Raw genomic sequence first — 16862 nt, 5'->3', positions numbered from 1 at the left:
CTTTTTTTCTTTTCTTTTTTTTAATTCTGGGCCAGCTTTAGCTCTGAGGCTTGGCTCCAACTCTTAGGCCTCTGCTGCTGAAAGCAGGTTTCTGGCCTTTGTTTACCTTCTGTATTTGAAACAATGTTGCGGTCCTGCTGGCTGAAGCCTGGCTGAAAGCAGGTTTGCTGGCAAGGCAGGTGGGGAAGCTTGGCTTCCTCCATCACTGGAGCAAGCAAGCCTCCCTGCTCGCATCAGCTACCTGGCTGCCGGCCACCATCTTGGTTGGCAGTTAATTTGCATATCTCCCTGATTAGCCAATGGGAAGGGTAGCGGAAGTATGGCTAATTGCCATGTTTCTCTTTTATTAGATAGGGTTATTTTTAAATATATTTTATTGATTTTTTACAGAGAGGAAGGGAGAGGGATAGAGAGTTAGAAACATCAATGAGAGAAACATTGATAAGTTGCCTCCTGCACAGTCCCCACTGGGGATTTGCCTGCAACCAAGGTACATGCCCTTGACCGGAATCGAACCTGGGACCCTTGAGTCCGCAGGCCGATGCTCTATTCACTGAGCCAAACCGGTTAGGGCAGTATGCTTTTTTATTACAGAATAGAAGACTCAGAAAGAACCTTTAACCATCCTCCCTTTTCCTGCCCCAAAATTTCAGACAGAAAAACCTACTTCAGGAAGGAAATCTTAGGATGCTTGACTTAACCAAAATAGCCTACCTTGACTTAAGTAAGCTAAAGAAGGGGCTCAGGCAAGAGTCTGTTAGATAGAAATCCCAAGGGCCATTGCTTCTGAGTTGCCCAACAAGAATTTGCCTGCCATGTATGTCTGCTCTTCCTCAGAACCTGTAAGTCGCCCATTCTCACTTCTGAAATCGAAGACCCCGTTCCTCTCCTCGCTTTTCTTCTTTGCCCAAAATGTCACATATACCTAATGTTGCTTCACTGTCTGGAATTGTCATGCTTATGTGAACTCCCCCTGCACATGTATGTATTAAATTTTTTTATTTTCTCTTGTTAAATCTGTCTCTGTTAATTTTGATTATTAGCCCAGCTAACAGAACTCAGAAGGTGGGGGGAAAAGTATTAATTTGTTTTAGCTCCCACGCAGTCATGCTGAAGGATACAGAAGACAAGTTGAAAGGACTCCCAGTGACCAAATCAAACAACTTGAGTATAAAAATAAACAATATTGGTCATTGGATAATAATCCACTGAATGTGATAGGACTTTGAGTCCATACTGATGTAATTAAGAAAAGTGAAAGCGTGATGAGGAATGGAATATTACATAATCTCAAAGTCCCTCCCCCCCCCAATACTTATTAATTACAAACAGGAAAGAGTAATTTACAGTAGAGGAACCTGGCAGATGCCACTTTAACCAAGTAAGGTAAAAGGACATGAGAACAGGCACAGCCTGATAGGACCAAGTAGGAAGAAAGCAGCATCATTTCTGTGACTGTCCTGCTGCTGATGCATACCCTGAGTCTAATTATAAGGAAATTTCAGACAAACCCAAATTGAGGGACATTCTACAAAAAACTGGACAGTAATCCTCAAAAGTGTTAAGGTCATGAAAGTCAAGAATGAAACACTGTTGCAGATTGAAGGAGACTAAAAAGATATGACAAGTAAAGGCAGCATATTACTGAGGACTAGATCCTTTTGCTATAAAAGGCGTCACACGGAAAACTGGTGAAACTTGAATGGGGTCTGAGGTTTAGGAATGGTAGGAATGCACCCATGTTCTTTTCCTGGTGTTGATGGTTGTATTGTGTTCACGTAGGAAAATGTCCTTGTTAGCAGGAAATATACACTGATGTATCGGGGTAGGGAGGGGATGGGCAACATATTGACAACTTACTCTCAAAGTGGTTGAGATAAAAAGTTCTTTGTACTATTCATGTATATTTTCTGTTTGATATAATTTCACAAGAACAGATTTTTAATAAAGGGGAAGAAGCCCTGGCCAGTGTGACTCAGTTGGCTGAGCATTGTCCTGTGCACCAAAAGGTTGCTGGTTCGATTCTGAGGCAGGACACATGCCCGGGTTTCTGGCTCAACCCCCAGTAAGAGGAGGAAGCCAATTGATGGTTCTCTTGCTCTCATTGATATTTCTCTCTCTCCCCGCTTCCTCCTTTCTCTCTAAAAATAAATAAAAACTATATTTAAAAAAATAAAAATAAAAAACAGAAAAAAGGGTATTCTTTGGAAAAACTTTAGATGGTTTCCCACAATCAAGTTGCCCCTAGTACTGCTACTGTTTAATATAATAATGAAAGTTCTATACCAGGATTTAAGAAAAAAACTAACAAAATCAAACAAAACACAACAAGAATAAGAAACCCATGCCCAGCCAGTGTCACTCAGTGGTTGGGCATCAACCTATGAACCAGGAGCTCATGGTTTGGTTTCTGGTCAGGGCACATGCCTGGGTTGTGGGCTCAATTCCCAGTGGGAGGCCTGCAGGAGGCAGCTGATCAATGATTCTCTCTCATCATTGATGTTTCTATCTCCCTTCCCTCTCCCTTCCTCTGTGAAATCAATAAAAAAATATTTTTTTAAACCACAAAGTGAAAAAACTGAAAGAAACATATAAAACTTTTTATTTGCAGAAGATATAATTATCTCTATAGAAAACCCAGCAGAATCAATAGACAAACTAGGAAAACCAAGAAAAGAGTTCATTAAGGTTGCCAGCTACAGATTCAATTATCTTCTTCTACAGACCTAAAGGAAATATTTGCAATATCTAAAATGGATATGGGGTCAATATGTGAATATACAGTGAAATACTTTAAATCAACAAAAATAAAGACAGGAAAGTCAACTGGGAAAAATGTGCACAGCATGTGAGTAGGCATTTCAAAGAGGATGAAGCTCTACTGGCTAACGAGAATATGAAGTAACACTCAATATACTCAGAGAAGTACAACCGAAAAGAACTAAAAGCCTACTTAATACCCATTAAAGCTGTAAAAATTAGAAAGTTGTATAATATCAAGTGTTGGAGACAGTAGAGGTGATAAGAACTTTCAATTAACATTAAGCGGGTAGATACAGACATTCTGAAAAATGATTTGGCAGTAGTTAGTGAAGTTAAGTGTGCATAACCCTCATGACCCCAAAATTCCATCTGTATATGGTATGTATCCCAGGAAAATTCTTGAATGGGTTCAAAGGGGACCAGGTAAGAAGGTATTTCTCTAGAATTGTTTGTAGAAGTGCAGAATGGACAAGTAAACTATGAAACTATGATGGACACCTACTACGGACTCCTATGCAGGACACAGTCGGAAACTGTCATAAGCAATAACTTGATTATATGTAGCAATAAGGATGGATCCTAGACACAGTTGACTGGAAAAAAATAAAAATAAAATGAAATGGCAATGCCACTTAATTTAAAACACATACACTAAACAACCTATACTAGGTTGAATAATGCCCCCTCCTCCCCCAGATGTCCACATCTTAATCCCTGAATCTGTGAATCCCCTATGTGGATGAAAGGGGCCACATGCTGACCTGACAAGCTCAGGAGAGGCCTGCATGGCAGTTTTGCAGACTCGGAGACCTAAAGTAACCACAAAGGATGGTCTGAAATTAAACCTTAACTAAAAGCAGTTATGGTGGGCAGTTACGTCCTAAGCCGATATCTTCACTGATAAGGTCAACCTTTACCGTAACTGAGCCTATCTGTCCTTTTTGCATCTAAGATAACATATCCTTGGGATGTCTGGGTAACTTGTGACTTCCCTTTTTATGGAGCCCCTGGGGCACAGCCAGGTGTGCTGGGCCCAGGACAGATGCAGCAGATTCTTTCATTTATCATGTTAATTGTTCCGGCACCCACCTAAGTATGTGCCCATCATTTTACTTTTTATCCTATCACGGAGGTTCCCCGCCCCCCCTCCGCTTCGCTTAATCCCACCTCCTTAAATCTGTCACCAATGAATTTCTTGTATAAATACGGATGTAACCCTGCCATTCTCCGGAGCACTATCTCAATTCCTTGAGGTTCTGCTTCCCGGCATATGTCGACAGTTTGGCTCAAATAAACTCACAAAAATTCTTTACAGGTTTCAATGGTTTTTTTACGTTAACACCTATATATGGCAAAAGAGATTTCACAGGTGTGATTAAGTTCAGTATCTTGAGATGGGGACATTATTCTGGATTATATGGTAGACCTGATTTGATTACAGGGTCTTTATAAGAGGGAGGCCGAAGTGAGTGAGTAGTAAATGTGATGACAGAGCAAGAAGTTATAGAGAAGGAAGAAGGGGCCACAAACTGAGGAATGTTGGCATCCTCTAGGAGCTGGAAAAGGCAAGCTAACAGACTCTCCCCTGAAGCCTAAGGAATGGAGCCCTGCCAATACTTAATTCTAGATTTCTGACCTCCAGATCTGAAAGAGAATAAATCTGTATTGTTTTACAAAGCCACTAAATTTATGGCAATTTTTTATAGCAGTAATAGGAAACTCAAGCATACATGCATAGTTAGGAGTATATATCAATCACATTTGAGGGGGTATCTATGGGGGAGAAGAATTGGAGACCAGACAGAGAATGAAAGGAGGTGATAGAATAAAACAAGTGAGATGGCTTGTATGTCAATGAAAACACTGTTATAACCTGAATAAGAAGATTAACTTGAGTCTCTGTAGGAAAGGTCCAGCAAAGACAAACAGAAGCAGATCACTCTGACTGATGTGTAGAAAACAGGTTGTATGCTCTGATGATAGGTATGGCAGATATTCTGAGTATTGGCTCTTTTAAAGACTTCTGATATAAAACCAGTCTCCCTTGTGCCTTGATTTTTCTGTGAAGCTGGTGCCCTGAAGACCAGGCATAAAAATGTTGGTTATCAAACGGTATACCACTCATGATAAATCACTTAATTTCTCTTACAAATTTGATTAGTGTGTCAGTCCAAAGATCTACCCTAGGTAGCCTGACAAATTCAAGTTTCCAAGTTTGTGAAGATGAGGGCCAACCTGCACTGTGCTGACCACCTTAAATGCACATAAAGACGTGGTGCAGCCAACCTGCATCCTGATGCTCCCCCATCCTTCAAAGCCTCATTCCTTCTGGTATCCCAAATGCCTAGCAAAGGGCCTTACACACAGTAGGCACACAGTGCTTGTGGTTAGGATTTAGGATTTGGCAGATATATAGCACCTGTTAGTGGAATAAGGTGACCTTCCCTTTCCCTCAATTCAGACCATCTTTCTAGTTTTATTTCCTACTAGTGGCCCAGTGCATGAAATTCACGCACGGTGGGGCTTCTCTCAGCCCAGCCAGCACCCTCTCCAATCAGGGACCCACAGGGATCGAGCCTAAACCGGCAGTCGGACATCTCTCTTGAAATCTGGGACCACTGGCTCCTAACCGCTCACCTGCCTGCCTGCCTGCCTGATTGCCCCCAACTGCCCTCCCCTGCCGGCCTGATCACCCTCAACTGGCCCCCCGCCCTGCCAACCTGATCCCCCTAACTGCCCTCCCCTGCTGGCCTGATTGCCCCTAACGGCCTCTGCCTCGGCCCTGCCACCATGGCTTTGTCCAGAAGGACGTCGGGAAGGTCTCTGGAAGGTCTCCCGGTCTAATTAGCATATTACTCTTTCATTAGTATATATGTTGCATCTACCCCTAAGGACTCAGTATTCTCTGAACACTCCATATTCTTTCATATTTGCTTGATATGAATAATGTTCTATTTTTAAAGAGGAAGTTCAAATATTACTTCTTGGAGATCTTTCTTGTCTTTCCATGCATTCATTTGATCAATTATTCATTCACCTGGTGACTCAACAAATATTGAGCACCTTTATAAGCTGGGCACAATGCGAGGCATGGAGAATGTGATAGTAAGCCAAACATAAAGACTCACCACCCTCACGGAGGCCTGGCGGGGGAGACCGAGTTTAATAAACAGAATGTATGATGTCCCCATTCATGAACATACAATTAGCACCTGACATGTACTAAGGAAACAAACACTGTTCTTTGAGAGCACATAACCAAGAAATCCATTTGGAATAGGGTGGGTTATGAGTAGCGGAGTTCAAGGAAGGCCCCTCTGAGGAAGCGCTTTCTTATTGTGTGGAATGGCGTCCCCAAAGCTGGACGCCGCGCTCCGATCAGCGTCGGGGTCCGGGGACTCTCCCGCCGCCGCCCACAGAGGCAGCCCCAGCCAGGACCGCGGCCCTTCCCTCCCCAGCCCCGAGACCTCGCGAGAGCACACGGCCACCGGTTATGGCTCAGACTTCCCGGCCTCAGAACGGCCGCCCCCTTCCTCCCCTCGCCTTGCACCCCGCGCTCCGCTCCCGGATTGGCTGACGGAGCCACGACGAGCTGGAAAGTGGTTCGACAACTAGTCCTATTTTTGGTCCCGCCCACGAAGCCTGCGGATTGGACGGCTGAGCCTTGCGTCACGCGCCTCCTAGAGCGCGGACGAGCCAATCAGGAGCTCGGCGTATTTTACAAACTGGAGAAGGAGCTGCCCCAGAAGCCAAGTCAGGGAAAAAGCGAAGAAGAGGGGGAGACCCTGAGGGGTTCCGGGGAAGGTGTGGCGCGGGGATCTTGGAGGTTTGTAAGGAGGAGAGGCAGGTCGGGGTCCTGGGGCGGAAGAATAGGCTCAGGGTGTCTGGAAGTGGCACCCAGAAGAGCCGGCCTTGCAGGCGCCGGGTCTTCTGGGCGCAGGTGGAAGTATCAGGGGTGTGAGCACCGCATCTATGCCCCATGCTGCCTGACCTTTGATTCCTGGTCCTGCCTTCTTCCCCATCTCAGTTGTAGCCGTCATGACCACCTCCCAAACGAAGAAGGACCCTCTCCTCCGGGGTGTATCTCCCACCCCGAGCAAGATTCCGGTTCGCTCAAAGAGACGCCCGCCTCTCCCCACACTCAAGCCCTGCGACTTGGACCGGGAGAACCAGGATCCAAAGGTAAGAGGGGCTTGGTGAAGACAGTAGCTACAAGGAGGCAGCACACACCAGCAATGCACGCCAACGCTGAATTTTTTTGTCCTTCCCTCCCCCAGAGATTGGAGCAGAAGTTCAGTACTCAACGTCCCCTTGTTGACTCAGCAGGCCCCAGGCCAAAAGCCACACATCAAACACAAAAATCAGAGAGATTGGTGGGGAGCACCCTGCTTCGGAAACCATTGGAGGAGCTCAGGCCGAGCCCTAAGGAACAAAGTGTGGGGCCTGGGCCCCCTCCCCAGAAAGGTACTTGTTGGAGACTAGAACACAGTCTCCTGGTGGGGAGACTGAGCTGGGGATGGTGGAGTTTGGGGGCTTTGCACTGCTCCAGTCTCCTGCTGACTATAGAGTCCTTCCTGGTCCCTGCTCCTGGAAAGCTCTTTGCTCTCAGAAACCCTCTCCTTCCTTCAGCAAAATGTCATCTCTTCTAAAGCCTTTCCAGCTCTCCAGTCACAAGCAATTGCTCTGTGTTCTAATACTTTGCTATACTCTGTTATAACATGTCCATAATTGGTTTAAGGGGAGGAGAGAGAAACATCGATTTGTTGTCCCACTTATTTATGCACTCGTTGGTTGATTCTATTCAGCGCCCAGACTGGGGATAGAACCTGAACCTTGGTGTATCGGGATGACACTAACCAACTGAGCTACCCAGCCAGCACACATGCCCATAATTTGGCTTGAGTCTGTTACCTCTCTATAGTTTGATGATAGTTTTTTGAGGGTGGGCTTTGTCTTATTCATCTCGGGGCCCCAGGGCCTAGAATAGTGTCTTACATAAAGTTCTGTGAACATTTGGTGAGTTGAGTCCTACTATATGAGTCTCTGGCTTACTGTTGCACCTCAAGGTGGCTACACTAGGGTACCTGGCCCCTCTTAGCTTTCCCTCTTCCTTTCCCATGTCACTTTCCTTCTCTTCCTTTACAGAGATTCCAGGGGCCATAGAGTTTGTGGCTGACCCTGAGGCCCTGGCTACCATCCTGTCAGGTGAGGGGGTGAAGAGCTGTCCCCTGGGGCGCCAGCCCAGTCTGGCTCAGAGAGTACTGGTTCGAGGGAGCCAGGGAGGCACCATCCGGAGGGGCCAGGTAATGAGACAGAATATGATGAGAGCAGGCTGGGGTGGACTGAGGAGGGAATCCTGAGCTGATAGCCTCTTTTGGCATCCCAGGGTACCCGCGCCTCTACATATTTGGCTCCCAGAACCCCCCAACACCGACTAGACCCAGCCAGGGCTTCCTGCTTTTCGAGATTAGAGGGACCAGGACCCCGCAGCTGGACCCTGTGCACCCAGAAGCTAGAGGCTGTGGTGAGTGCCTTTGGGGGGCTGATACTCGGTGTTTCTGGGAGCTCCTTCCAGGGGACATAGCTGGCCTTGTGAGAGAAGGTATCTCATGATGACCCACAGGGGGTCTGTGGAGGCAGATGGGGTTGGTGGTGAAGCCTGAAGGTTTGGGGCTCACCTCTGACTCTGCCTTTTTTTCTTTTGCTTTTATGGGTCAGATTCCACCTTCAGGACCTTCATTTGACCCCTCTGCTCGCCCCAGCTTCCAGGAGCTAAAAAGAGGGACAGGTGGCAGCAGCCGGTGAGAAGGAGGAGGTCCTTTGGAAAAGAACGATCTAATGCTCCGTACAGGGGTCCCTCAGAGCTAGGGTCTTCCAGTAGCTTTAGGACTTCCCACCAACCCAGGAGGGGAAAAGGGAGGGTGGGCCTGTGACTGCCCAGGTGAGCCCTTGGAATAGGATTCAGGCCTTGTTAGCCAGGCTTCACTAGGACATCAGTTTCTTCAGGTTGTGGGGGTTGAAGGGTACAAAAATGAGAGGTGCTGTCTCTTTTATTTAGTGGCTAAAGCACAGATTGTGGCAATAAATGGAATCTGGGTTTGATTCCTGACTCTTAGCAAACTTGCTAGTTGTGCAAGCTTGCCTTAATCTCCACGCTTCAATTTCTTTGTCTGTCAAATGAGGATAATGTTTGTGCCATCATTAGAGGTTGTGGTGAGAATTAAATGAGCTGATGTTTGTAAAGCAGTTAGCACAGTGCCCAGCTCATACTTGACACTCAGTGACTTCTAGCTGCTGCCCTTTTTGTCATCAGGACTGCAGTGAGCCAGGGATTGCACCTGGAGACCCCAGTCCAGCCTGGTGAGTGTGTCTGGCCATGGGGAGAGAACAGGGGCAGGTGGGCTGTCTGCAGTGGGGATCAAGAGGAAAAAGCTCAGTGGGCTGGGGGAAAGGGGCAAGGCCAGATCAGAAGGAGCTGGAGAGGAAGAGACCTTCTTGATAGGCCAGAGGTTGGCCCAGTTGCACTTTCATCAAAGGATGTGGTCCCTACCCTCTCCCTGCCACTTCCTACAAGAATTGTCTTCCACTCACTATTTTACCTTCAGCTCCTAAGAGCCATCAGCACATCCTGAGCCCACTCAGGGTATTCAGATTGATAAGTGATTACTGAGGTATTAGATGGATCTCCACCCTTGATGGGGCAGTGGGGGCTGTCAAACTGACATACCCTCTTTTGAGGTTGCAAAGCCCTGTGCCAAACTTTGGCAGGTGTTCCAGATACTACAGAAATTTTCTGTCTCCTCCTAGCTTCCTCTCTCCTGGAAGGAGAACGTGAAGTAGTCACTCACTCAGATGAAGGAGGAAGGGGCCCTCCTGGTCTGGCCCAGTGGGTTCCATTAAGAGAAAGCCGGGAGCTAACCCACACCAAGGTGAGATGGGACCCTTCTGGGACAGGGGAAGTGGGCAGGGAGATACCTGGGGAAATTCCCCAGCAGCGGCCAACACTGAGGATTGTGGGTATAGCCAGGTAGTCCTGCGCTTTAGATGTTAATTGGATCTGGGTTTGCTCCTGATGAGCCCATGCCCTCTCCAGAGAGGGACTGGCCTCTGTTTACCAGGTGTCTGGGGCCTGGAGGTGAGAGGTCACAGTCTGGTATATATTTGTATCACCATCAGATCAGTGCTGAGAGATCTGACACTGTCAGCCAAAGCATTCATTCATTCACTCCACAGTATGTATTGAGAAGCTACTGTGTGTTAAGCACTGTTCTAGGTTCTGGATATACAGTAGCAAATAAGTTCACATTCTAGAAGGGGGAGGCAAAAAGTAAACACATTGTAAAATATATAGTGTGTCAGATGGTGATAAGTTCTCTGTCATAAATAAATAAGGCACGGAAGTGGAAGTGGGGAGGTGGTATTGCAAATTCAAATTGATTAATCAGGGGGATCTTATTGAGAAGATGACATTTAAGTGAAGACCAGAAGGAGCTGAGGGAATAAGCCATGCAGATATCTGGGGGAAGAACATGCCAAGAGAACTGCAGATGCAAAGGTGCTGAGGAGGAAATATGCCTGGTTTGTTTAGGGATCAGCGAAAAGGAGACCAGCAAGTCTGAAGTGAATAAGGAGAATGACAGGAAGTGAGGTTAGAGCAATTGCAGGATTGGACTGGGGAAGGATTTACAAACCAGTGTAAGACCTTGGATTTTACTTGGAATGAGTGGAAAACTATGGAGAGAGGGAATGAACAAGGGAGCAACATGATTTGGTTAAGTCTTAAAAGAATCAATGCTTGCTGCTGTATTGAGAACAAGACAAAGAAGGCAAAGAAGGAGGGATCACTCTTCCACCTTGTTCCTCTCCACAGGACAGCCCTGACTGCCACCTGATGCCCTCCCCTGGCCCTGTCCTGCTACCATCCATCCCCCGTCCATCCCCCTTTGGATTGGCTAAGCGTGTTCCCTCCCCTGGCTCCTCAGCTCCGGTTTGTGTCCACAGCTCCTCGGGGCTGGGCAAGGGCAGAACAGTCTGGCTGGGATCCCTGCTGGGTTTAGGTTTTTCATTGCTCAGCCAACTCCATCTCTCCCCAGCCCTCATATTCAGTGTTGCGGCGTCTTGCCATTCGCCCCAAAACCCAGTTCACACCCATCCCATCGGCCCCCAAAGTTCAGCAGGTAAGAGAGGGCAGGGGAGGTAGCTGGTATAGGAAGGGAATGGATGGGTATAGGAAGAGTTATTACATCTCACTTCTGTCCCAGGCTCAATGTTTGAGTGGCCTCTCTCCTCAGTCTTGCCCTGAAGAGCCTGCCCTGCCCTGGGTAAGTGCCCACAGCCTTTCCATGCTGAAATCCCTCACTCTGTCCTGTTGGCCTGAGGTCCAGCAGTTTGTGGCAGATGGGCTCTCTGGAAAAGCTACCTAACTCTCCACGTCTCCCTGCTTCTCTGCTGTCCCTCCTAATCTTAGTCTAGGGCAGTGGTCGGCAAACTCATTAGTCAACAGAGCCAAATATCAACAGTACAACAATTGAAATTTCTTTTTAAGGCAGTGGTTCTCAACCTTGGCTGCACATTAGAATCACCTGGGAATCTTTTTAAAATCCTGATTTCTGGGCCTCATCCTCCGGAAATTCTGTTTCTTTGTTACTAATGTTGTGGCCCCACCCCATAACAAAGAAACAGAATTTCCGGAGGATGAGGCCCAGAAATCAGGATTTTAAAAAGATTCCCAGGTGATTCTAATGTGCAGCCAAGGTTGAACACCACTGGTCTAAGTCCTCTCAATTAGAAACCTGACCCCTTCCTCATGAGGGTGAGACTCAGGCGGGTCTTCCTGTCCCAGCCAGGCTTCCTCACATGGCCCCTCTCTCTTCCCATGTGGCAGGAGCAGATTGCAGTCCGGCTATTTGACCAGGAGAATTGTAAAAGGTTACAGGAGGGGTCTGGGAAACCACCTATGGCAACTCCTCATGGGCCCCACCCTAGCAGGACCCCCAACCTCCAAGAGCTGAAGATGCAGGTGGGTCTTTGTGGGCAACCGCTTTGATGCCAAATGGGCAGAGACAGGACTGGGGAAGGGAGAAATGGGAGGCGAAAGGGGGTATGGGAATAGGACAGTGTGGGTAGAGACTTGAACCCTCATCTTGACATCACACTGGGGTATTCTCTCCCACACACAGCGCATCAGTATCCTGAAGCAGCTTTTGCAACAGGAGGTAGAGGGGCTGGCAGAGAGCAAGTGTGCCCCTCTTAATGGAGGCTCCTCTCTGGATATGGTTGAACTTCGGTCCCTGCTGGCAGAGATTCCTAGAACTCTGAATGCCCCAGTGCAGAATTCTGGGGCTTTCCGCCTTCCTGAACCGTTACAGCACTCTGGACTGCCAAAGCCCTGCTTTCCAGAGGAGTGTGGGGAACCACAGCTCTGCCCTGGAGCAGAGCCTGAGGCAGCTCGGCCCTGCCCTCCGGCAGAGCCAGGGCCCCCAGAGCCCTGCCATAGCAGGGAGCCTGAGATACCAGAGCCTACCACCCAGAAACAGCCTGAGGTATCTGAGGCCTGCCCTCCCGTAGAGCCTGGATCTGTCCAGCCCTGCTCCCAGGGGCAGGCTGGACTTCCAGAGCCCTCCCCTCGGGTAGAGCCTGAGGCTTCAGAGGCCTGCTCTCTGGAACCTCGGAGCACAGAGCCTAGTCCACAGTCCTGCTGCGGTCAGTGGGCTCCAGCGACCACCAGTGTGATCTCCTCTCAACGCCCATTTTGTGCCAGCCCCACTATCCACTCACTCCAGTCTCTGAGGCCCCCAGCAGGCCAGGCAGGTAAGTAGTTGGTTGGAAGGGGCTGTGAACAAAGGAGGTCCCCATCTCACTGGGAGCAGGACCTCTGCCCTGTACCCGGTGATGCCAGGCTTGCTTTCTTCCACCTACCTTGCCCAGCCTGGCTTTCCTTCAGGAAGATGGGAGGAGCTGGGCCTCCAGTCCTGTGCCCCTAATTGGCTTGCCTCTTGGTGGAGGATCGAGAGAGGGCAATATAAGGTGAGAGTATAGAACTCCAGAGCCCACCCTGAACTCTGGCCCATGGACCCCCAGGCCCCAGCAGTCTGGCTCCTCGAACCCTGGCCCTGAGGCAGCGCCTCAAAGCATGTCTGACCGCCATCCACTGCTTCCACGAGGCGCGCCTGGATGATGAGTGTGCCTTCTACCCCAGCCGAGCCCCTCCCTCAGGCCCCTCTCGTGTCTGCACCAATCCTGTGGCCAAGTTATTGGACTGGCAGGACGCCCTGGTGAGCCTCCCCATCCACAGCCAAGCTGTGCCTGCACAGCAAGCCTGTGGGAAGTAGGAAGCAGAGCAAAGGGGCCGACCTTGGCTCCTTTATAAAGATTATTGGGGGAGCGTGGGCTCACTTCAAGGATGGCTGGGCCGTGACAAGGTCTTTCTCTCTCTCCAGTGTTTTATTCCAATTGGTTCTGCAGCCCCTCCAGACTCTCCAACATGAAGCACCCACTTCCACCTGTTCCTGCCCTGTCTTGATCCTTCCTTTTAGCCCTTATTTATTGTCGGTCCACCCTGTGGGATTGGGAGTCGGGGAGTCGACACCCTTTTATCCTTCAATAAAGTTTCTAAAGTGTCTGAATATCTTTCCCTCTGGTCTGACCTGGGCCAGCTACTGCTGTTGCTCTCCAGTTGCCCACTTGGTGGCAGTGTCCTCCAGCTTAGAGCCAGCTCCGGACTCTCGGGATCCCAGGGCTCCCTCACCTTGGATCTGTCCTGAAGGGAAGAAATCATCCCACTCTTGTTCACCCCACCCGCTCAGCAAGCTCTGTGATTGAGGGGCCAACACTCATTGTCCCCTTTGGTCACCTGCTCTTCTCCCAGGTTCTTAAGATCAGTGCCCTTCCAGGAGCCGTCAGCAACTTCTTCATCCCCTAGAGATCCTCTTCTTAGAACTCTCCCTGCGTCAGGCAGAACCAGCCGTCAGCAACTTCTTCATCCCCTAGAGATCCTCTTAGAACTCTCCCTGCATCAGGCAGAACACTGAACACTAGACCCATATCCTTGGAACCTTGTTGGTGTCTCCCTACAGTGTAAGGCCGGAAGCTCTCCTGAAGCTCATACCGCTCCCCTCCCCCCTCCCCACATCACAGCCAAAGCCCTGGGCTGCTCCCCTCCCCCAGAGGCAGGCTTGCAGGGAAGAACTAAGCTTTTGCCTCAGGCAGGGTGGGTGGGAGTCCTTGAGAGGAGTGTGGGTAAGGGTCAGCCCTCTGTCCCCACTCTGTGCACCAGTTAAGAGGCTCGCACATTCTCTAATGTCACTTTATTGGAAGAGGCAACAGCAGCCCAGATGGAGGTGAAATGGGGACTGTACAGAACGGATTTTAAATGCTAGGAAAGAATGCACTGGTTCCTCCAGTTCACAAGAAGGCTGCCAAGGCAGGAGCCTGGAGCCTGAAAAATGGGGATGGCAAGAGGTTTCATGACAGAGGACCAGTGCCTACCCCAGTCCTAACATCTCCTCCCACCTAGATGGACTCCTTCTATCTCTGTTCTCCCTCCTACAACGCCAGGTCTGGCTAGTGAGACTGTCCCCAGCTCCCAGCAGGAGAGAGGGCCACCGCCTCCACCCTTCTCAGACCCGCTTTCACAGGATATGGGTGGTCCGCTCCCCAGCCACTAATTCCTGGAAGCACTGAGAGTCTGCCCAGTAAGGCCTCCTCCGGGAGCAGGCTGGTCCACCCCACAGCCAGGGTCTCAAAGGATGGGGTGGCGCCTTGGGTGGGGCCAACTGAAAGTGGGTGAGGAGGGAAGAGAAGATAAAGGGCAAGCGAGGTGGGTGGAGGATGGGGCCGGCTCAGTCCGGGTAGATGATGAAGCCAGAGAAAGTGCTGTACTTGTTGGTGTTCCCGCCATGCACCTTCCCGCCGTCCAGCTTGATGAAGACTTCATCGCCCACATCCAGGTGCAGGATGACGCTGTTGCTGGCGTAGTCGTAGTTCTGGTCTGCGTCCTGGGCAATGGCGCTGGCCCGGACCTACGGAGAGAGAACAGAACAACCCCCTCACTCCCTGTGCGGAGCTGGGGTGGTGAGAGGGGTGGGGCGGATCTAGTGCAGCTGGGCCTGTGTAAGTAGCTGGCTGCAGGGTCTGGGGTGGACAAGGAGAGGCCAAGAGATCGCGGAGCTTCTCAGGCACTAGTCTCACTAGCTATGTGACTCTGGCAAGTCTCACACCTTCTCTGGTCTTCAATTTGAGCTGTAAGGTGGAGGTAATAATAGAGCCTACCCTAAATTAGTTACTGCATGTGAAGTGTATTAGAACAGTGCTTTGCACATAGAAAATGCTGTAAGGCCTTGCTATTATTATTATCATTTAAGAAATAAAATTTTAAAAAAAGAAATAAAATTAGCCTGTAATTTCTAGGGTAATTTCTAAGATTCTGAACCCCCTCTGGCCTCCTAAACTTGCATTCCTATCCCCAAGTGTTAGGACACAGGTGTGTCCACGCATATCAAGGCTGCGGGCCTTAAATGGGAAGGTGCAATGATGCATGCGTGCCTTGGGGTGCCCACTTCCCTCCTAGTTCCCTCTAGCGCACCCAGAGGGGTCGCCTTCTTCCCCAACAGGTAGCCCCTCCTCCTCTCTGGTCTCGCTGCCGCTGCCTCCTGCTGCCAGCCCCTCCCCCTCAACCCCCCCTCTTCCTGTCCCGCAGGGGCTGGTTATTAACTCATTAATTATTCATCATTATTCTAATCACTATTTACTGTCCTCAGGGCCCGCAGCGCCCGCCCGTGCAGTGCAATTCTGAGTGGGAGCCACGCAGCCCCGGCCCCCGCGGAAACCGGCACACTAGATACACACTGCCTCTTCCACCCCCTCACAGACATCCCCGCCGCAGAGACCACACACCTCCTCAATGCCACATACACATAGACGTGCTCTTTGTTCACACCTTTGCACCAGCCCAAGCACCCAAAGACACACTCAGATCAATACACACTCACTTGCACACACAATCTGTCTCATACAGACATACAGACAGACACACAGACACTCTCACTCCCTCTCCCTGGGTTCCTGGGGCGGCCCTGCTGGGAGGAGACCCCAGTGCAGTGCCTGCGGGCCTTGCAGCAGGAGAGCGCTGTGGCCCAGCAGGAGGGAGTTTCCCCAGCCAGGATGAGCAGGCCCGATGCAGCACAGCACCCGCAACACCACCCAATCCCAGCGTGTGGGGGGAGGGGGCATTCCGAGGTCACCGCTAAGTCTCCACCTTATGCTCTGATGCTTGCATGGCCCAGGCACCCAAACCAACCCCTACGCCTGAGGCCCCTCACTATTGCTGTGTGTCTGGGTCCTCGAGCTAAGCCAAGGCAGCAGTGACTCTGGCTCTGACCACAGGGACAGGGAGCAGCAGAACCTGGAGGCCAGAGGTTGCCAGGGAGGATGTGTGGCCTACGGGACCAGGCCCCACCTTCTCTGCTTTGCCTTTCCTCCTCCAAACCCGTCCTTTGCCTTTTTCCGTCTCCAAATCCGTTCCTTCAAGCTGCCTGGCTGGTCCCTCGGCTAATATACCAGTTCTCACCTCTGCCTACTGACTCAGTATTAGCTGAGTGTAAGGCCGCTCTAGAATTGGCCCTAGGCCCTGGGACTAGCAATAGAGCTGATGGTGAATGAGCCAGTATTTTCCTTCTTTTTTACCTTTCCCTTAAAAAATCCAGGCCGAACGCCCCACATGGGAACACCTGCCGACTGTGCACTGCCTGCGACCTGGCAGCCTGGCATTCCTGGGTTCAGTGAGGCTGTTTGGAGAAGGGGGTGGGCTGTGTAATGAGCGCAGGGGGATTTAAGAAAGCCACTTGGCGAATCTGAGGTTGGGGAGGCGGGGGCACCTCACCTGTCCGTTCTTCATCAGGTCTGCCCACATGCTGGTGCCGTCGCCGCCGCGCATGAGCACATGGTAAGCGAAGAAGTAGACGCCCGGCATGGGGCAGGTGAACTTGCCGCTGGCCGCCTCGTAAGCGTTGCCCACGTTAGTCACCACGTCGTCGAAGCGCAGCACCTCGTAACCCTCGTGCGGCCGCCGCAGACCCGCATAGAAGGCAATGCGAGGCACG

At 50.1% G+C, this 16862-nt stretch overlaps 2 protein-coding genes across 2 annotated transcripts; one reads left to right on the top strand and one right to left on the bottom strand.

The window, feature by feature from the left end:
- Positions 1–6499: 6499 nt before the first annotated feature.
- TROAP (trophinin associated protein) lies at positions 6500–13388 on the top strand. Its single transcript, XM_005877336.2, has 15 exons — positions 6500–6589; positions 6791–6945; positions 7041–7227; positions 7909–8066; positions 8150–8287; positions 8482–8564; positions 9077–9123; positions 9571–9692; positions 10634–10750; positions 10857–10940; positions 11025–11084; positions 11648–11782; positions 11943–12573; positions 12844–13037; positions 13203–13388. The coding sequence occupies exons 2-15, from the start codon at positions 6802–6804 to the stop codon at positions 13248–13250; spliced, it is 2148 nt and encodes a 715-aa protein (XP_005877398.1). The 5' UTR covers positions 6500–6589; positions 6791–6801; the 3' UTR covers positions 13251–13388.
- A 643-nt stretch (positions 13389–14031) lies between these two features.
- C1QL4 (complement component 1, q subcomponent-like 4) lies at positions 14032–16858 on the bottom strand (the record flags this gene model as incomplete). The annotated part of the gene is made up of 2 exons (XM_005877407.2): positions 14032–14783; positions 16643–16858. Coding segments are annotated over 2 exons (396 nt in total), but the record flags the coding sequence as incomplete, so codon positions are not given.
- Positions 16859–16862: the final 4 nt, after the last annotated feature.

The sequence above is a fragment of the Myotis brandtii genome, unplaced genomic scaffold, assembly GCF_000412655.1.
Source record: "Myotis brandtii unplaced genomic scaffold, ASM41265v1 scaffold517, whole genome shotgun sequence".
Lineage (NCBI taxonomy): Eukaryota > Metazoa > Chordata > Mammalia > Chiroptera > Vespertilionidae > Myotis > Myotis brandtii.
The sequence above is the reverse complement of the archived record's forward strand: the minus strand, read 5'-3'. Positions and strand labels throughout refer to the sequence as shown.